The sequence below is a fragment of the Etheostoma cragini genome, chromosome 15 (assembly GCF_013103735.1).
Source record: "Etheostoma cragini isolate CJK2018 chromosome 15, CSU_Ecrag_1.0, whole genome shotgun sequence".
Taxonomy (NCBI): domain Eukaryota; kingdom Metazoa; phylum Chordata; class Actinopteri; order Perciformes; family Percidae; genus Etheostoma; species Etheostoma cragini.
Genome location: NC_048421.1, coordinates 3539743 through 3561078, shown reverse-complemented (window position 1 = coordinate 3561078; position 21336 = coordinate 3539743). Strand labels below are relative to the sequence as shown.

General features: G+C 41.5%; 1 protein-coding gene across 15 annotated transcripts in view; it reads right to left on the bottom strand.

Annotated features, from left to right (window-relative positions):
• ep300b (E1A binding protein p300 b) overlaps positions 1-21336 on the bottom strand; it is a 34026-nt gene that overhangs the window by 5158 nt on the left and 7532 nt on the right. For 5 of the 15 annotated variants that reach the window (XM_034894269.1, XM_034894264.1, XM_034894274.1 and 2 more), the window contains exons 4-28: positions 19041-19344; positions 18565-18678; positions 18208-18441; positions 17743-17848; positions 17492-17620; positions 16831-16969; positions 16541-16724; positions 16347-16424; positions 15439-15518; positions 14894-15046; positions 13564-14376; positions 13060-13302; positions 12671-12866; positions 11222-11373; positions 8159-8398; positions 7560-7648; positions 6393-6503; positions 4225-4281; positions 3949-4026; positions 3315-3382; positions 2375-2525; positions 1626-1886; positions 873-1038; positions 339-506; positions 75-236 (exon numbers count right to left, since the gene is read on the bottom strand). In XM_034894269.1, the coding sequence (XP_034750160.1) occupies positions 75-236; positions 339-506; positions 873-1038; positions 1626-1886; positions 2375-2525; positions 3315-3382; positions 3949-4026; positions 4225-4281; positions 6393-6503; positions 7560-7648; positions 8159-8398; positions 11222-11373; positions 12671-12866; positions 13060-13302; positions 13564-14376; positions 14894-15046; positions 15439-15518; positions 16347-16424; positions 16541-16724; positions 16831-16969; positions 17492-17620; positions 17743-17848; positions 18208-18441; positions 18565-18678; positions 19041-19344 (4476 nt within the window). The remainder of the gene's footprint in view (positions 1-74; positions 237-338; positions 507-872; positions 1039-1625; positions 1887-2374; positions 2526-3314; positions 3383-3948; positions 4027-4224; positions 4282-6392; positions 6504-7559; positions 7649-8158; positions 8399-11221; positions 11374-12670; positions 12867-13059; positions 13303-13563; positions 14377-14893; positions 15047-15438; positions 15519-16346; positions 16425-16540; positions 16725-16830; positions 16970-17491; positions 17621-17742; positions 17849-18207; positions 18442-18564; positions 18679-19040; positions 19345-21336) is intronic. The other 10 variants (XM_034894279.1, XM_034894278.1, XM_034894265.1 and 7 more) reach the window with 9 other exon arrangements.

Genomic DNA, 21336 nt, shown 5'->3' with positions numbered 1-21336 from the left:
ACAGTCTTTTCAATATTAGAGTTTAGGTTATTAAAACAGACAGCTATTGCTATTATCAAATTAGACTTGCATACCTCCTTATGTTTCTCCATGGTGGCGTAGAGTTTCTGGGAAAGGTCATTGGAAACATTGGGCATCCCTGGTTTCTTCTTATTGGCTCGGCTCATGCTACTCTTGTTCTTGCTTGTCTTTTTATTGTTCTTCTTTTTGGCATTCTTGCTGTCTCCTTTTGTGATCTGTAAATGTTTTGTCACTTTCAATACATCGCACTGACGTGGCAAACATCAATTCTTTATGATGCTGGAAGTGATGATTACTTGTGCTTTTATTCTACTCACATCTGTGCTCTCGTTGGAGGTACTGTTCTCCTCCCTCTTTCTCTCCTCCTCTTCCTGCTCCAGCTCCTTGATACTCTCTTCCAGTACGTTTGGCCAGAAGTCACCTTCAAAGTATGGCAGCTCTTTGGCACTGGTCAGCCGGTCCTCTGTTGCCTGCTTGAAGACATCCTTAAGGACAAAAGAGATAAGGGTTCAAGTGCTTGTAATGCCTTTAATGTCCTCATTAGCTTTTCATTGTTTTAGAAAACACAAAAACATACTTGAGGTTTTCGACGTACATTTGTGACAGGTTTCATTCTGGTTTTTAAGAGTAAAACTCTTTATTTTGTGAAAGAAAGACAAGTCTTTATTTTGTGAAAGAAAGACAAGTCTTTATTTTGTGAAAGAAAGACAAGTCTTTATTGTATGTGCAACAGTTTGACAAGGTTAGGGACTATGGATGAGTCAATGTCTAGGGAGCTGACAGTTTTCTGCAGTGATTAATGCATTAGCTTACATCGTTGGTACAATAGCCAAACTGAAAGCATTCCTCACCTTGTAATCATGGACAATGCGCTCAGCAACAGCCTTGTCCAGCATCTTCCTGTACCACTCCTGCAGCCGCTTTGGCTTGGGGATCTTCTGGTCCGCTGGGTGACAATGGAAGATGTAATCATCCCCTTCACTGGGTGGACAGGCCCAGATATGACCCGTTGTATATCTGATAAAGGGAGACATGGCGTTGTATTTAACAGAAAAGAGTTACATGGATTTTCTTATATTCCATCTGCCTGCTCCTCCTTTTCATGCACCAAAAGCGGTCTGTAGCAGCGCCTGGAACTAAAAGTCAGAAGTGTGGCTATACTAGCGGTGACCTCCGTAGATGGCATGCAAGTTACGAGCATGCACGGAGATGTAATTGCTAAATGCATTGTTTGGGGCAGTATTCTCCGAAACACCAGAGAGAGTACAAACTAAAGGATCTCTGAAAGAGCAAGTAGTAGAGAGGAAGATAGTGGAAGTTAAGGAAAGCAGGATGCCTGGCAACAGTAGTAAACACACCCATGATAATCATGACATACCACGGAACATTACCTTTATCTCCGAGCATCTCGCGACGCGAACACTGTGGCAACTATAAACTTAGCTTAATGAACACACTTCTCACTTCATACTGGGCTCATATTTAAACACCTGTGTAGCTATAATACTTAAGTTTTTATTTAGAGAAATCTCAGAACTGATTTCAGATACTCAGTTGGGGTTTCTTGCAGGCATTATTTTCGAAACTGAAAGTTTTTCTCTTACCCCTGCCTCCTGACATACTCCAGGTAGCCTATCAGGATCTCGTGGTAGACACCAGTTCTGATGACTCGAGGTTGGAAAAAGTGCACACTGTCCAGGTAAGAGATGTACACTCGTCTCTGATTGGGAGGCGGGCAGTCCGAGCCGTACTCTTGAACGTGCATCCCAAAAAAACACACATCCGCTCCATCAATGTCCTCAAATGCAAACAAGGCTTTCATCCTGTAGGGGAATGACTCCGACATCTCTCCACTGTCGACAAACCTGGAGGGAAAAAAAGAGCCAGGGTAAGAAAAACAGCTATGAAATCCAAGACATGCCATCAGCAACTCTTTCCCGCTGTGTCTTTACCGTAATGTTTCACCTTCTGAACTGTCTGACAAAAATATATCACAACATGGGGAGGTATGCAAATATCAGTGCCACAGCAATAGCAGTGCAATGCTTTCAATGCATAGTCAACGTCAATGTGCAGCACACATTCCAGCCAGGAATCAGTACAAAACCACAGCACAGAATGGATTTAGCAATTAAGTATGAGACACATCTCAACTGTTATACTGTAGTATAACTGTTGTGAATTTTCAAAAATGGACTATGAATTGGCACTGATAAAACATATATTTTACTTTTACTTACTACATAGGCAACACACTGACTTTACTTTATTTCTGTAAAAAATATATATATTGTTGGAACTAAAAGCCATCAACCTAAATATGTCTCACACACACACACACACACTCTCTAACCTGGATTTCATGCCCGGCTTGACCTCAACCACCTTGTCTGAGACATGCACCACACGAATGGTGACATCGCCAGCTTCAGGGAGATTGTGCCGCTTGATGTAATCATTCACTCGTGTCTCCAAATAGCACCCCAACTTGGTCTGAGGAAGTCCTGCAAAAGACAGGATGAAGGATAAAGAGAGGGTAAATGCAAAGAAAGTTTGGAAAAGACAGATGTGAGTGATATTTACTGTATGCATCTATGCTAACATCTAGCTATAGCCATTTTATCACCATTATCAACCTCTGCCTGGACTTCTATAAAGTTTTTTTCTTTTCTTTTTACAGTGGAGACAGCTCTCGCATCTGACTACAAACATTTAACAGGCCATTTTCCTCATCCGCCCTTAAATAGAGTTCCACACAAGTGCTGCAGCTAAAGTTTAAAGAAATAGATCAACATTTCGGTCCAAAGGGAAGAAAATCTACCAGCATATTTAAAGCACACTAATAATGTATTGTTGCATCTTGTTTGTTTAATCTGTACAAAAACTGAAGTGTAAAAACCACATGGTTATGGTTTTACAAAGTTAATGTGCCTGGCCGTTTTTTTTTTTTTTTTTTAGGAACTTCATGAAGTCTCTGCCGGTTGCCTTGCAAACTCACGGTGACGTCAAGACATGCAATCATCTCACCCAAATCTAGTAAATGTATATCCCAAAATGTTTAAGCATTACATTTAATAAATAAATACATTTCAGTCAAAAGCACAAATCCTAATGACTAATTCTGATCCCCAAAAAAACCTTAAAAAAATATTAGGGAGTGGAATGACTGGTAACTATCCACTAGAAAGTAAAGAGCTTGTTTTATATGTTGATAGTAAAAGGAAGAACACAGTGACAGACAGGACAAACACAAGACATGGAATTAAACTGTAGCTCAGCATAAATACACTTACTTTTGGATGCATATTTGTTCTCTTTCCGTGTCTTATTGGCCTTTTTGAGGCAGTTGTCGCATACAAAGCTGTGGTTGGGGAGGAAGTGAACAGTAAATTGTTAAATTTGCAGGTTACATTCAGCCCTGTCACAATCAACACCAATGAGAATGATTAAGTGGCTTTAATCAAAAGAAGACATCCTTCTTTCATGTCAGTCTGCCTTCCTTTAAACAGCTTTAATTAGTTTGTAATTGCTTACATCTTTTAATTACAAAACGGACCACACATGAAGGGAGATCCAATTTTAGGGAATGAGAGACTTACTCTACACTCGAGCTGCAGAACTTTGTTTGCATGAATGTCTGTTGACATGTTCTGTCCTGATCAGGTCTCATACATATTCTCAGTTTCAACACTTTGTCCAAGCTGCACATCAATTTGTTGAAACTTTGATCTTTCTAAACAATTATCTTAACACAGCACATCTACATGAAAATGTGTATTCATGTGTGTTAGGACTTCATTGTTTTCCAGCACATTCATCGATGTTTTGGATTATTTTAAAGCTTTTCAATGAATGCAAAAGGACACTTTTCCCCCCAGACCCAGCCATGTAACAGAAAGTGCAGAGTGTGTGTGATAGCGGGCTCACCCCGAAGGCCATATGGTATCATGATGCAGGACACAGATCTGGTGCATTTTACGACCGCAGTCTCCACATTCCACAAGTCTGAGAAGAGAGGAGGCAAAAAAAAGACAATTATTTATTTGAAACATAACCTAATTCAAATGGCTCAAATGTTGTTGTTTTTTATCTAAAAGCAAGATGCAATTTTAACTAAATACATAAAATCATTTATATTCCAGCGACACAGAGGTGGTGCAAAATATTTATAGAGAAAGTCAATGAGGTAAGAAGCAGACATACAACTCAGGGTCAAGTGTGTCGTTCTTCTTCCGTTGGAACTGTTCTTTGTTGATGGACCTGTGGGAAAAAAATAAAAAACAAGTCAGAAAATAAACCACTGTAACAGACAAAAGGTACTCCTCTTAAAGCTGCAGTAGGTAACTTTTATAAAAATTGTTTATTTTATATCATATTTGTGAAACTTTCACTAAATCCTGACTATAGCACAAGAAAAAGATTATCTGCCAAAAAATAAAATCACATCACATTCCTCTGCCACCTCCTAGTGCTCCTAATGGCATCTGCAAGATTCCATCGCGCCTGAAGATTAGCAACCAATCAGAGCCAAGTAGTCTCTTACGCAGCATTAATGACTTCTTATGAACTGCCGCAAACTGTCAAACTAAGCAGCACTCATGAAATATGAACCAATACATATTTTAGTGTACTTGTGCTTAGCTGCGAAATGAGAAAGTTTGTGACCCGGCAGCCATTTTGAAAAGAGTTGCGCTAAAATCACTGCACAGGTTAAAACAAACATTCTCATATTACAACAGGTACACTAAGACATTTAAAGCTTGAAATAGGCTATGCACTAACATAATCCTGATTCATGTTTGACGAGCGCTGCTTAGTTGTACAGTTTAACAGCGGTTCAGGAGCAGTCATTGACACTGCGTTAGAGAATCCTTTGCTCAGATTGGTTGTTTTCCTTATGCCACTAGGAGTGCCAGGAGAAGGTAGAGGATCGTGATTTGTTCAGATTGATCAGACTATCACAGATATATAGTACTGCCAGGATATACTCAGTTTTTCTTAAATAAAAAGTTACTGAAGCTTTATGACCCCGGGCTGCATGCAGAATCCAATATCTTCAATTCATAAAAATGTGTATAGAAAGCCATAATGTGCCCAAAAGCTAAATATTTTGGCACTACGCCTTCTTATACTGATTATTTATCCCACATCTATGATAAGAGAAATAAACTTGTCAGAGGTAAGAGTTTTAAATATAACATTGCTACTATATGATGGTGATGTGAAATACTGAAATAATTAAACTTACATGATATATGACAAAGATGAAATCACCCATTACGAAAAGAGGACTTTAGGTATAAAAACCTTTTTTGAATATCTTGTTTTAGATTTATCTTAAACATTTCAACCAAATGGCAATCTCCAGTCAAAACTAAAGGTGCCAGCCATTGGTTATTGTCATTAACGTTCAACCGGTCTGGACTATCAAAAGTTACAAAAATAGTTAAAAATGTCCACTTTCACAGAGCACGAAGTGATGTCATCAAATGTCTTATTTTGTCCAACCAACAGTAGAAAGACATTTAATTTACATCGAGAGAACACATAAAGCAGCACATCTTAAGATTCACTCAAGAGAAGTTGGAACGAGGGAAGGTTTGGCACTTTTAGTTAAAAAAAGAAATGACTTAACCCGTTATCAAAATAGTTGCTAATTAATTCAACTAAACAGTTGCAGCTCAACAGAACTTTACTTTAGAATTCTAGCAAAGATCCCAAAAGTTCCCAAACATGTAAGGCGTTGGAGAAATTATGCACAAGATGTCTACAGCCATTAAAAAACAAGCCTCGGGTTTGAATATGTCACTCAGTGTAAGCACCATATAGCTTCAACGACTGACTGGAATAAGCTGCTACCAAATATATATGTGACACTGTCAGTCAATCACTGTGGAATAAGATGATTTCTCTTACCCTAAAAGTACTTAAGGGGAAATAAAAAGGTTTACACCCTAACCTCTGTCACTTTAGCTATTTTTGTCTCCAAAAGCTCTTGTAAATGTTGCATTTTCTACTTCATTATTATTTTAGTTTTTTTCATATAAGTCTTATAATTTATCTCTTTTACTTTCTCATTTATCTGTACTATTGCGGTCCTTGTATGCCGGATCAATATAGGTTCATCTTATCTTAACCCTAAATTACTGCTTGTGTGGTCTTTAAGAGTTTGGGGGTTAGATATTCAAAAACATTATGTAAAAGTTTTTAACACCTGGCACCTTCAAACTTTGATGCTTCTAATACCAGAGTTGCACAACTGCTCGTCTGGACAAGCATTACTTGAGAACCTCTCAGTTTTTATGGGGGGGGAGAGAGAGAGCTGTTGTCTGCTGTGTGTGAGAGGAAGGCAGGATTTTGATGGTACTCACGTCTGAGGCTGCAAGGGGTCGTCCCCCAAGGAAATACTCTCGCCCTGGATTTCGTTGAAACACTTCTCACAGAAGTGGTACCTGTCAGCAAGAAGCCCATATTTTGGTGAACTACACCGTTCGTCATCAGCACAGCCAATCACAGAGAGGGCACGAAGAAGCAGCCGCCAATCAGAGCAGGGCAGGACAGGCCAGGGGGCGCACACACAGGAGGAGGCAGAGGGCAAGGTAGGTCGTCGCCAGGAGGAAGCAGCCAATCGTGATGCAGGGTTTTTGTGTGGGCAGGTGTTTTGATTTTACGCATAAATTTTGGAGTGGATGATTGGTCACACCAAAACAGGCCAATGCAGACATCACAAGCGTTAAAAGGAGGGAGAGAAGGGGAGAAGGGAAAGGGGGGGACGGAGATGGGGAAGGGAAGTCAAAATGAATATTTAAAAAAGCGTGAAATAAATCGTTACAGGTCAGACGAGGACAATAGAGGGGACAGAGAGGGAGAGGGTGGGACGGACAGGATGTGAACAACAACCAACAGAGGACAGAGAGCCAAGGCAAAGCAAAGATTAGCGTCAGACGTCCAGTGGTAAACAACAACAACATTACAGCAACATGAGAGACCACTAGGAGCTGTGAAGGAGGGGGGTGAGGATACGAGTCTCTGAACATGATAGGGTGGATGAAGAAAAAAAATAAATGGCAAAGCAACAAGAGACCCATCATCCTTTTAGTTCATTTAAAAAGTGGGAACCTTTCTTCTTGTGGTGAGAATGGATCCCCCCCGCCCTCTATTCATCTACGCGAGTTTATCAGAAAAACACAAGCAGTCATGTGTTGTGCATGTGAATTTCCTCATTGGGAAACAATGGTGCAACAAATACAGAATTACTGAAGAAGACAGGAGCCCACTTTATGAATGACCACATAATGGAAATTAAAAACGAACTATGAAGATGGAAAATGTTGCCATTGTAACCATTGGAAGCCAAATTAAAACTCATCTGTGATTGCACTGATTGCATGTAGAAAATATAATCAATGTGCAAAATACAACAAGAAACATACTGTAAGCTGATCTCCTTGGCTGCGTTTTCACAGCAAAATGTCTAAATGTCGATAATACATTCTGAAGGCTATCTGTGTGTGTTCCAATGTATCGAAAGCCCTTACCTGTTCTGGTAGCTAAAATAAGCAGCGTCACGTTGGATGGTGCATAACTGTTTTCCATAGCAGCATAGAGTTTGGGGTGAAAACTCATACTGCAACAAGAAAGACAAAAAAAAGAAGTTGTTTGTAGACCTGTTATCTGGAAGAAAAAAAACGTCTCATAAATACACTCCTCACACAAGCGTACAGTACTCTGAACCACAACAACACACTCAACACTACAACAAACTCATAGCTCAAAACACACTTGCAAGTTAGTAGGACTAGTGGGACTCACTAATGTGGTCACACATAGCCTAAACCTTACCCTAATCTAACCTCTTATTATAGTTCCGATATTTTGGGAACTACTTTCTAGCGGAGTGTTACGTAGATGAGAAGATCAATACCCCTCTCCAAGTGTCTGTTTCATATTAGACTACAGCCAGTTGCTTGGATACAAAGAAAACATGCATATTCCCCCAAATGTCACTACAAAACTATTGCTTTAAAACCCAATCCTGACCATAAATTTAGTAAAATAAAAGCAAAATGTCCACATTAGAGAAACCATTCCTCCTCTGGGACCACATGCGTTTATAAAAACAAAAACACACACTCACCTTCCTCCCACAACAGTATCCCAGGCCCTGCATGACGGGATCGATCTCAGACTCAAACACCTCAGCCAGCTTGGAGCAGTACTTGTAGACACGGGACGTCTTGCGGTTGTACAGCCAGGCATTGTTGAACATCAGCCAGATATCCTCGACGTACTGCCAAGGCTCTTGGTACTGTCCCGTGTCCAGTTTCCGCTTGATGGTCGACAGATCCATGGGGTTCTTTACGATGTCAAAGTAGTCCTGATTACGGAGGAGCGCCATCCGGAATAGAGTCGCAGATCGAGGTAAAGTTGGGAAAGGTGAGATATTCGGAAGGTTTGGGAGTCCGAGGGACCAGGGTGAGAGAGATGGGGAAGAAGAGTATCACCATCATCATTGTTGGGGTCATCAGGTGCGGTGTGATGAAGGTGTCCAAGTCGACCAGGCGGGACCAGAGTAGGGAGAGAAGAGGGTGCAGGGGGACAAGGTTGTTGAGCGCTGCAGAGGAGAAGGTTCGTGTGCAAACAGAGAAACATGACAACTTCTGCCCTACAGCTCTCTGCTTTGCACCCTACATTCAGAAGTCAAGTCTATATCTGTACCGCAAACAGGGACCAGGCGACCGCCACAAGTCTGTCCGATCCTCTGCCGCTCAAAATTTTAAAAATAAATAGCTACAGATGAGACTGCATTTTACATATCCTTTTGCAACTGAAGCAAAGCATTGTGAAAATCAGTATATTTCAATTTGTCTTAGAAAGTAGCTTATTGTGCCACACAGTGCTCAAAACACTGTCCAACAGCTGAAGAGAATGTTTCTCTGCTGAAGTCTGAAAGCAAACAAAGCTTTTCAGGCCCAGAAAGCAACGAGGGTGCAAAACCAAGAAGAACAGCAGTGGCAACAGCAACAGGCAGATAGAGATTCACTGTTTTTGGCAACAAAGTGGTTGGCATTAACAACGCCAGCAGCATGAGTGGCAATATGATGACAGAGTTAAAGCCAACGGTGCTGGAGGAGGCAAATGTAAGGCGGACGGATGAGTCTCCAAGTTGTTTTTCTTTTTCCCCTCCTGTGCCCTCCGCTTCTTCTTAAACTAATACATACTAATTTAATTTAATATCTACACACACACACATATATATATATATATATATATATATATATATATATAAAAACTGCATATATAAGCTCCTTCAGCCCGCAGATCATCACACCTAAGTGTAAAACTGAGAGGTTCAGGCGCTCCTTTGTACCAGCTTCTATCAGGCTGCACAACAGCAGTGTGAATCATTTCTCTGCACAGAAGACTCACCTCTCCCATTTTCTCTCTGCTGAACTGATTATATACACACCTCATGGTACCGTTATCTGATACAAGACTGATATAGTCTTGTTAAATATAGTTTTATCCTATCCTATATGATTTATTGATATTCTATGTACTGCTGGGTTGTACGACATACAGCATCACTGATTCATGGTCATATCATCTGTCTCCAAAAGCTCTTTAAATATTTTCTATTTTAGTTCCTTTTTATTATTTATAGCTGTTACTTTCTATACTTATCAGTATTATCTGTGTTTCCGTTTTCCTGCTTCAACAACAGAACTTCCCTGCTGGGGATCAATAAAATGTGTATCTTAGTTTAAAACACTATATGAACAAGAAGAAGCGTCGAGGGCGAGAAAAAGAAAGACTTTGGAAATTCAACCAACAAAATACAACAAATTTGGAGACGTGCGAGAGCAGGGTCCATCTCGGTGTCACCATGGCAACAACAGTTAGGAAACAGACCCTCGTGTCTGAATGGAACCACTCACATGAACAAACAAGTGACGCATATTAAAATGTCAGCCTACAGCCAAATGTATATCACGACACTGCAGTGTTTAGAAATCCTACCGTTTGTGAGCAACTTACATTTTCAACAAGTCGTTGAATGTTTATCTGAAAATGGCGTTATATAATTGCACAACAGTGGAAAAGTTGCATCACTTGTCGAGGCTCCTGCAGAGAGGTGAGCCAAAAGCCTGGTGCTCGCTCATCACGGCTCTAAAAATGGCATTTATACTTAAACTTTATATTGCATGAGGCAGTGGGAGGACGGACACTGTCACTCGGTTTTCAATACAACAACGATTTTTACCAGTATGTAAGTACATACGGAGTCTTACACTGAATCAAGTTTTCTTTTCCCCTAATTTGGATGCAATGAATTTAAGAGGTATTGTCCCACCTCTACACATCGCCAACTTGAACACAACACACTACTACTGGTGAGGAACTGAACTAGAAAGCTAGCAATGGAACACTGGGATGAAAACTACAAAAATCATGATTCAAATTAAAATCTAAAACTTGATGTCAAAAGTCAAACAAATTAAAATGATAAATGAAAGCAATTTGCTCATGAACTGTTGTTGGAGCTTGAAGCAAATTATGTCCTGCCTCGGGACTTAGCTTATTAAAATAAATAGTGATGGCGTGTCTCCATTATTGTGTTTGGAGTGCTATGAAAGACAAACAGCTATTCATTAATTAAGCAGAATACTCTGATGAATGCTTAGGTCATGTAATATTGTAACTTTTTTGGGGTTATTATATTTAAGGGGGGGTTAAATCACTAATCAAATCAATTAAAATTACATCAACAGCTGTCAACACAGAAACCTAAATTTCAATGACAATTTGTATTAACTTTAAATATGTTTTATCTGATTTACATGTATTGTTTACTTTTTGCCTTTCACTACAGTTCCATCAAAGTAAAGGCAAATGTTCATAAGTCATTGCTTAAATTTACAAATGACAAGAAGTTAAAAAAAAGAGAGCACACTCACAAACAACACACAGGTACAGACACACACTTAAATCTCATTTTCTTAACTTCAGACATGCTATGGGAGAAAAATCAACTAAAAGATTAAAGAAACTGGAAGCAGATCTAAAACAAATTCAGAAAATATGACAACTATGATAAAAAGTAGAAAAAGATATTGAAGATGAAAAAGGAAAACAAACAAAAAAAAAGCTACGTTTTCAGAGGAGTTGAAGCAAAATGGCAGCCAGTGCAGTCCCTTACCAGGTTAGTTTTGTTACTAGTTCGAATACGTACGGGTATTCCCAGTAACTGGGGGTCCACCGGCTGACGGAAGGGAAGGGACTCAGGGTCCTGCCGGTACAAAGCTTCCAGGGTGGGCATTAGAGCCTGACGCAGCTCCTCCGGCTTAAAGACTGGGAAAGATGGAGGGAGGAAAAACAAGCAAGCAAAAAGAGATTTAAAAGTTGAAAAAGTGCCTTTATTGTCATTCACAGAAAATCCTTCCTATCCGCCTACGTAGGAGCAGTGGGCAGCTGCAAGCGCCCTGCGACCAACAGTGCTAACCACTGAGCCCCCGTGACGGATTTAGAGATGAAGCGAAAGGAAGAAGAAGTTGCAAAGAGGTGTCACCTCTGCCTCCATCATGTAAAGCATTTAGCAACAGCCACAGCCCACATTACAAAGTCTAAAAGTATTAAGTTGATGCTCTTAACAACAACAAACTTCGAGCTAGCAAGCTACAACTTTTGAAGAAAATTAGAGGCGTGCAAGAAGGAAGGCGTGCTTGGTTCTTTGGGGAATGATTAAAAAGATTTACAGAGAATATGTTTAAGATTACAGTGTTTAATAACTGGGATGTTTTGGGACCGATTGTGTGCCAGGATTGCTGGGGACAAATTAACATCCAACAGGGCGATACACTGGTAGAGGCAAATTATGTTTAACCAAATACCACCAGCTAATTTAAAATGCTCATATTACTGTATTGTGTGAACAGTAAACTTCATTTTATATTATATATAGTCCCTTCATGGCTTGCTGCTCAATCACAGGAGCACTTTCAGTGATCGACTCATTTTACCAAAATGCACCACAGGAAGTCATTCCTGCCTGTGGCCATCAAACTTTATAACTCTTCAATCTAAGTGTCTGACAGACACACACACACACTTAGAGAGGTTTAAACTGGACAATATTATCTGTGTTGTGCAATAACACTGGGCTGAAATGTGTGCAATGCTCAACTGCTACCACCATCATTATCATTATTATTATTATTATTATTCACCATTGCAACTCCTTAATTAAGTTAATTATGTAAATACTGTATCATAACATTCCTTTAATTATGTAAATACCATACATATCTACATTGCTTATATTTATTTATTTATTTTTCTACGCTGATATTTCTACTTTGTGCAGCTGCAACACAGAGTTTACCTTCGGGGATCAATAAAGTATTTCTGATTCTAATTCTGATTGCTGAGACCATTTTTGCAGAGAGACTTAAGCGCCACCCAAGACGACTGTGATCTTTTTAACGAATGCAAACAATCCAGATCGTTTTTTTTTGCCAATCCTGCAACGTATGTGTAGAGGAGCCGGACCTCACGCCGCAGCGCTGTGGAGATATCTTTGGCAATGCAAAACTAATGTGCATGTAATGGTAGTTGTAAAATGAATGACAGAGTGAAGTCCCAAACTTACTTTTCTTCTTGCTCTGAGCGCTGGCTGGAGAGCTGCTGTTGGCTGTTGACCCTGACCCCTCCTCTTCCTCTTTGGGCTCTTTCTTCACCTCCGGCTTCTTGTCTTCACCTGTTGCTACCGACGATGACGCTGAGAATGAAGATGTATCCATGGGCTCGCCTTTACACCCATCTCCTGACGGCTTCTCTTTCTTTACCTGAGAGGAAAATTCAAGTTTCCAAAGGAATTCCTTGTCAATCTGATTCTTATACATCTGCATTTAAAACCTCAAATAGCCAAAGCCATAAGGCCTGAATCTAGATCACACCATTTTTAGACATTTCAACACTTTTACAGGATTTTCAGACATCCACAGAAGAGTGTCAGTAAGTCGACATGGACGTTCTTACCTCTGGTTTCTCCTCTGTCTTCACGTCATGCTGACCCTTGCCCATCTTTCCCTTGCCCTCTCCTTCGGTGTCAGCCCCTTCGTCGTCCTCTTCCTCCTGCTTCTTCACCTCCATTTTGACATCTTCCTGGCTGGGAGCAGGGCCGTCCACCTGGGTGAGCTGGGAGTTGGGATCTGCACTGCTGCTGACTGAGCTGGGAGAGGACACCTGACCATCACCTGTCAGGGAAGGCTTTATGGATACCTGCAGCAAAAAGACAGAGATTGTGAGATTTAGAAATGGCAAGTTAGAATAAAAAAAGTACACATTCAAAACCACTGTTTTGTGAAAGAAAGAAAAAAAAAGTTTGTCAAAAGAAACTGAAGTAGTTTAAAGCCGATTAAGTTAGAGAACATCTGGACCTGTATGTAAGTGTAACGGGGATCAAGGACCCCAAGCTACTCGTCTGTGTTGGGAAAACAAACACGAGTGGACAAAGCAGGGAAAGCAGTGTGATCTACTCACTGGGGTCTGCGGCTGCTGCATTGGCACTTGAGCATTCTGGGTAGGCACCGAAGAAAGTGGACCTGCTTGGGGGCCTGAGGAAGCCACACCCCCAAGAGTCTGCTGTGGAATCTGGTTGGCCTTCTCCGAGTTTACTGCCTGCCCCGATGGCTGCTGCTGTTGCGAAGCGTGTTGCTGTTGATGCTGTTGTTGTTGTTGTTGCTGCTGCTGCTGATGTTGATGTTGCTGCTGTTGTTGCTGCTGCTGCTGCTGCTGCTGCTGCTGTTGTTGCTGCTGCTGCTGTTGTTGCTGCTGCTGCTGCTGTTGTTGTTGTTGTTGCTGCTGCTGATGTTGTTGCTGCTGCTGATGTTGCTGATGCTGCAGTTGCTGCTGCAGTTGCTGCTGCTGCTGCTGCTGCAGTTGCTGCTGCTGTTGTTGTTGTTGCTGCTGCTGCTGCTGTTGTTGTTGCTGCTGCAGCTGCTGCTGTTGCTGTTGCTGCTGCTGATGGGGGTGCTGTGGAGAGGGCAGCTGGGGTGTGCCGGGAGTCTGTGGCTGTGGGGTCTGAGAACGAGGTAACGTGGGGGGTGTTTGATGCGGTTGAGGCGTTAAGCTGCGTGCCGGTGAGGGGGAGTTTGTTCGGACGGGAGGGCAGTGAGGATATGAGTTAGCCTGGGTGGGGGTGGAGGATGGAGGCATGTTGGGCAAAGGCCCAGCTCTACTGGCACTGCCAGACCCCATGGAGCCTACAGAGGCTGCGGAGCCTGGAGCCGAAGAGGCAGACTGTGCTGCAGGGCTGCCGACTGGGAGGGAAGGTGGCGTTGACATCTGGTTCTGCTACAGACGAGAGGACACGGAGGTTAGAAATCTTTAGAGTGTAATAAAAACAATGAACAACATGGGTCTGACTCATTATAGCAAAGGGTTTTACCAGGTTCACAACTCTAAAACTCCTGAGTCTCAACATTTTTTTCCAGTCTCTTTGAAACCTATAAAGTGAATTAGTTAAATTGGGAAGATTGCCAACAATTGAAATGATTAGTCTTACATCTTCCAGATAGAGCCAATGAAGAAATGTGATCCATCTCTCACAGCGGTCAAGAATAATGTGCCAGAAGACTTAGTTTCATAATAAGTAAGATTAGTTATTTATACAGTATTTGTCACTATCCATCAATTCCCACAATGCTGCTCTGAGAGGTGATGCCTATATTTGCATTCATTCAGCAAGTTTCCGACTGCCAACTACAGATATGTTTGAATTTTGTTTAAATTTTGCAAAAAATGGTTCCCCTTTACAATTAAAGTCATCTTTATGTCACAAGCTACTGACACTCTGTCACATAACCCTTACCTGTGGCACAGCAGTCTGTGTTCCTGGCTGGTTCATAACAACAGGACCAGAACCAAGTCCAGGACTGGACCCAGGAAACTGGCCTGGAGGGAGGTACTGGTTCTGTAACTGTGTAGCATTGGGTTGACCCATCCTTGTTGCTCCCATACCCATCTGGAAACGAAAGAGGTGTGTGAAGTGTTGAATAAGGCAACATTTCAGCCAACAGTCATATAAAGATGTCAAAAAAAGTATGCAAGTATCAAATTTACTGTTGCATGGCCTTTAGAGGATTTTTTTAAATGCAAATGTAAACTTGAATATAACTGTAGTTCTGGTGTTCATTTCTTTACTTTTCATGTACCAATCACAGCTGAGATACTCACAGTGCTTAAGTTAGAAAAACAGCATTGTCATAACCTTTATGAGGGCTGAGAATTAATTTTGGAAAATCATTTGTGATTTCATTAAATTCATATAACTTGGGGTTGTATGAATTTAATGAAATCACAAGTAAATCTAAAATCAGATAAATCTTTGTTGGAGATGGTGACAGTGATGCAAACCTGGTTCATTGGAGCATTCAGAGGAAGAGGAGACCTCTGACCCATCGACGGCATCCCCATCTGACCAAACTGGTTCATTCCTAGAAGTGAAAGAGGACAGAAATGAGGAATGTCAAAATCAGAGGTAAGGAGAACACCAACACCCCAAGTGTGTTCATGCTCGGGCTGTTACTTGTTTGCAATATTTGATTGGTAATGATCTAGAGGAATTTTGTGACAATTCAGTGTACAAGCACAACAGGATGTACTTTGTACTCCCGTGAGGGGTCAGTCTGACCAATTGCATGTCCTGTTTCTTTATCAGTAAACTTACTAGGCTATTATACTCTTTGCCAACTCAAAATGGAGAAAACCAGCAAGCCTGCTGAACAGATAGTCATGACAATATAGCGTCTAAGGAGTAAAGTTTGGTAGCATTTTTTATTCAACACAGCAGAACGAAAATGTTTGATTTAAGTAAAGTTAGGTGACTTTGTAAAATGCAACTGCATACAGTAACGTTGGACAGGATTTTACCTGATAAGATTTACTTTCACCCTAAATATTGTGATTGAGTTTAGTCAAACACTTTTCATTAACTTCTACCCTTTTCAAAGCTGTGAAAGCCCACCAACAAAGTTCAATTCACCTCTGTATTTGTATTGGTGTGGCAGCAGAAATCTGCAGATACTTCAAAAGCAAAACCATTTGCACGGCGAGATACCATTATAAAGTGAGAAATAAATATTTACTCATTTATTACCTATGGTTGGTTATAAGCCTACTCTTCTGCAACCCATAGGCAGTCAGATACACTATTAAGAATTCTCATATGTATTATTCCTCGATACGGCCTAATTATTTAAAATACATTTCTGTAAGCCTGGCTGCCTTTGTAATAATGTCATTTACACTAGTGAGACAATTACCTGGTGGGTTCTGCATTCGGTTGACCATCTGATTGGGTCCAGCTGGTCGGACCATGGACGGATCAGCGTGAGGACCATCTGATAGGGTGATAAGAGTTACAGGAATCAGATCTCGTCTTCAGGATCGCTGAACACCAGTAATGCGTACATATAGAAGTTTGTGAGTGAGGTAAAAAAACAGTATGTCTACTTACTCGGGGGTTGACCAGGGGCCATGGGCGGCTGCCCCATGATGGGAGGCACCTGCGGGAGGCCTGGGGAGGCTATGCCAGGCTGGCCAGGCATCATGCCCTGCTTCTGAAGTCGTGTCCTTCTCTTTTCCTCCAGCTCCTTTTGGATCTTGTAGATCTTCTCTGCCAGCAGATGGTAGTACTCCGCCTAGTCACGAGGGAGAGTGGGTTTTACAGAATACATCGCAACAGTGCATTAAATAAATACTATTATTTCCTCATTCCTTAACTGGAAACTGATGGTCGTTTCTTACCCTACTGTTGGCCGACTCGTACATGTCCCCCTCTACTTTTCGAGCGTAAGCCACTAGATTTTCCATCCGCCGATCCTTCAGGGCCGCCGGATCAGGAGTGGGGAAGATTGCCTGCACACTACTCTCACACATGCACAAACAAGAAGGACACACAGATACAATTAACTTGAGGAAGGAAAGAGGCACCCTTAAATTGTCTGATACCACTGTCTGTCTACACTACATATTGGATCGATCTGATATCATACCTTTACCTAGAGGTTAATTCTGTAAATAATTTGTCACAATTAGCATTTATTATAATTATACCTGCACTACATATATTTGTACTTATACCTGCACCGCCTGCGGTAACTACTGCATGCATTGCATGCTGTTAATAGAACTCATACGGCATGTACAGTATGTATTCATACCACTCATTGTTTATTCCACATTCTATTATATATTTTATTCTGTACATACATATTTACATTAGTCTTCACATAACTGTTGTTGCACGTCTGTTTAGATGCTATACTGCATCTTGTTGTCTCAGTACTTGTACTTTGTTTAATGACAACAAAGTTCAATCTAATGCATTATTCAAATTGGTTTATTTCTTTATCTTCCAGCCATAGTGAGATTTCTTGGGGGCACTTGCAAGACACAGCAGACTCACAGCTTGTGGACAAGGTGGTTGCGGAGGTCCTGCGTAATGTCTTCATGCCAGGACTTCCTCATGCCTGCAGCAGAAGGAGGAGTTGCGGTGGGCATCGAGCCCAAGTTCCCCACACCATCACTCATCAAACTGGGGGAAATGACAGACAAGAGGTGAAGGAAAGAGTGATACTTCATTAAATAAATAACTAATTTTGACTTTCTTAAAGTCAGTTATAGGACAGCAGCCCGGCCATTGGAAAGTAGCCCTACCTTTGTGCATTCATGCTGCTATGCAACAAGGCGTTTGGCAGTAGGCTGGACTGCTGGTTGGGGGATTGCACTCCAACTCCACCATTCACTCCCATAGAGTTTCCACCTGGAAAGAGTTATAGAGTAGTAGTTATATGGTATGAAGGATATGAGTTTAATTAGGAAATAAACAATATTTGTGCAATGAAATGGGTGTAATCTCAAAGCATCTGGTATAGTTATCATTATAGGTGTTGTTTTGTTTTGTGAGTCTGCTATGTGTGTCATCAATGCAAAATGTGGTGAGGAAGACCTCTACTCTTGCGGGAACTACAGCAGAGGCGGGTTTGAGTATTTGTAAGGGGGTTAATATATCTAAAGCTATATCATCTTACTGTAATATTGGCACAACCGTGTAGGATGCGGTCACAAAACTTTACAGTTGGTCAGAGTTTGAAATGGGTCTGGTCCAGGAATCAAACTAACCCATGGTGTTTAGAGTCCTCATCCCAGGCTGCCCCTGCAATCCCTGGTTTGGCATGTTGGCTTGCTGTAGTATCTGGTTGCCCTGGTAAGTGAGGCCTAGTGCAGCGTAGGCCCTCTCTATGGAGCTGGGGTCAATCTGGTTGGGAGGGTTTAGGTTTGGAGTGTTGGACTGTCCACCAGGCACCCCTGACCCTAAAGCGCTCACCAAACCCACTCCTGCACTGTTAACAAGAGCTGTCAACAGAACGAAAAGTGGGGGGATTGAAGGGAGATGGAAAGAGGTAAGAGGATGAGTATTTGTGTGTACACACACACACACACACACACACAAAATCAGAAACAATTAGAAACACTCACACTGCTGATTCCTCCTGTCTCCAGCATTTTTCAGTGGCAGGCATACAGGACAGTCATGTCGTGTGCAATTCTTCCAATGTGAGATGATCTGTCTGGATGAGGCACAGTGTGCCACTGCAGGAAAACAGACAGAAAAGGAGATATGTTTAAGGAACGGGAAGGAAAAGAGAGAAGGAGGGAGATGAATATTTGAAAGGGGAAAACTGTCAGGAGTCACAGGGGACAGAAGCCAGCGTCTATGAAAGTTATTGTATGAGTCATTCAGTACAATAAAACTACATTCAGATAAGAGAAGGAGATGGAGAAAGGAAAAAGTACAGTAGAAGAGCTCATAATGATACAAAGGTAAACCAAGTGGCCTATGAACATACTAGAACAAGCAAAATGAAGACATTACAACTTTAAACACTGCCTGGTGTTTATGATATAAACTACACACAATAAAACCAGCAATCAACATAATTCAACTGACTCACCCTGGCAGGACTTGCCAGCCTGGCAATGAGTCATGTGGTTGAGCACGTTCTTCATGGTGCGGCAGTGGGGTAGGTTGCACTGCCGCACTTCCCCGTTGGCCTGCTCCCTCCGCTGGCACTTGTGCGCGTGGAGTAAAAGGACCAGTTGCTGTTGAATCAGCTTCCGTTTCTCGGGGTCTGCGGTAGGCGGCGCTGTGCCGGGACCTGCCCCTACGGCATTAAGCCCAACCTGGGCGCCACCCACCGCTGTTGCTCCGCTGACAGATACACCACCAACTGCTCCGGGCTGCTGCTGCTGAGAGGCCTGAGAGACAAAAAGGAGAGAGAAAGAGACCATAGATGAGTGTTACGAGTATTTACAAGACTGCAATAATCAGGCGTTATGAAAACACTTGCAATGACCAATTTGGAAACAGCTCACCAACACACTAATCAATTCAATGATCAATCTTTCCAAGATTTCATTGTCCGGCATCCGAAAAAAAGGATTCCAACACGGTTGCATGCATTACAGTTTTTCCAACTTCAAAATTACTAGTCTGACCATGAGGTGTTAAATGTTAAAAAAAATGATGAGACATAAACTGTCAAAAGACCACGTTAAACGTTTTTATTAATGCAGCAAAGGCCATGTCTTTCGTAAATGAATACCTGAGAATAGTTGAGTTAAAACACTCCAAAATGCTCTGAATGATGACGGAAGAAGACAGTTTCAGCAATAGTGTAATTAAAAACAGAAAAAGACCGTTTTTTGTTAAAAAAAACTAAATAAAGCTTGCGTTAATTTACAGACAAATAAGTATTAGAAAAGGTAATGCTAGCCTGTAACGGAACATTACAGTTAATAATTATTATAGTATGATTTTTGCAAGGATCTGTACAACTACGATTTTCTCTTCAGGCTGTTGGATATGATTTGTAGGCTGCGACGGCTTGAGACACTTTGTTCAAGTCTGTGAACTGTATGTGAATGTATCGAGAGGTCAAGATCTTTTAGTGAATCACTGCAATCTGACAGGGAAGTTCTGGGGCTTTTGGTTAATCTTACTTCAAAACAGATTAATTTCTCTGAAGTATGGAAGATTACTATAATGGTAATTTGAGCTGCCTCTTCATTAAAATCCAATTGAAGTCAACCATGTCAATTATCATTCTACTATTCACCTAAGGACTGAGCCTGGGCTAATTCCCCTTTGAGACAACTAGTGAGTTTGTCCACAACATGTGTAAAATAATTTAGTATCTTAATCTTTCTGGATTTCCAGGCTAATCTTGCGGCAGCAGAAAGTGATCACACCATTGACCAACGAAAACCTGGTTTAAAGTCAATAGTGCAGCATTTCATTGAATTTTAACAGTGCATTAGTAAAATAAAAAAGTGCCTAGGCTCGCGCACAGTGTATGCACACTATGCCACACACACAATTAAATAGATCATCATAATAGCAATGAGCCAAGGTACAAACGCGCCTGGCTTTTAAAGGGAAGGGGAGATGGCACTCTGGTTTATGCATGCAACGCCCAGAACACATCTACAGTGAGGAAAATTATTATTTGAACACCCTGCTATTTTGCAAGTTCTCCCACTTAGAAATCATGGAGGGGTCTGAAATAGTCATCGTAGGTGCATGTCGACTGTGAGAGACATAATCTAAAAAGAATAAAAAAAGAATCCAGAAATCACAATGTATGATTTTTTAAACTATTTATTTGTATGCTACAGCTGCAAATAGGTATTTGAACACCTGAGAAAATCAATGTTAATATTTGGTACAGTTGCCTCTGTTTGCAATCACAGAGGACAAACATTTCCTGTAGTTTTTCACCAGGTTTGCACTCACTGCAGAAGGGATTTTGGCCCACTCCTCCACACAGATCTTCTCTAGATCAGTCAGGTTTCTGGGCTGTCGCTGAGAAACAGAGTTTGAGCTCCCTCCAAAGATTCTCTATTGGGTTTAGGTCTGGAGACTGGCTAGGCCACGCCATAACGTTGATATGCTTCTTCCTGAGCCACTCCTTGGTTATCCTGGCTGTGTGCTTCGGGTCATTGTCATGTTGGAAGACCCAGCCTCGACCCATCTTCAATGCTCTAACTGAGGGAAGGAGCTTGTTGCCCAAAATCTCGCAATACATGGCCCCGGTCATCCTCTCCTTAATACAGTGCAGTCGCCCTGTCCCATGTGCAGAAACCCCCCCTCCAAAGCATGATGCTACCACCCCCATGTTTCACAGTAGGGATGGTGTTCTTGGGATGGTACTCATCATTCTTCTTCCTCCAAACACGGTTAGTGGAATT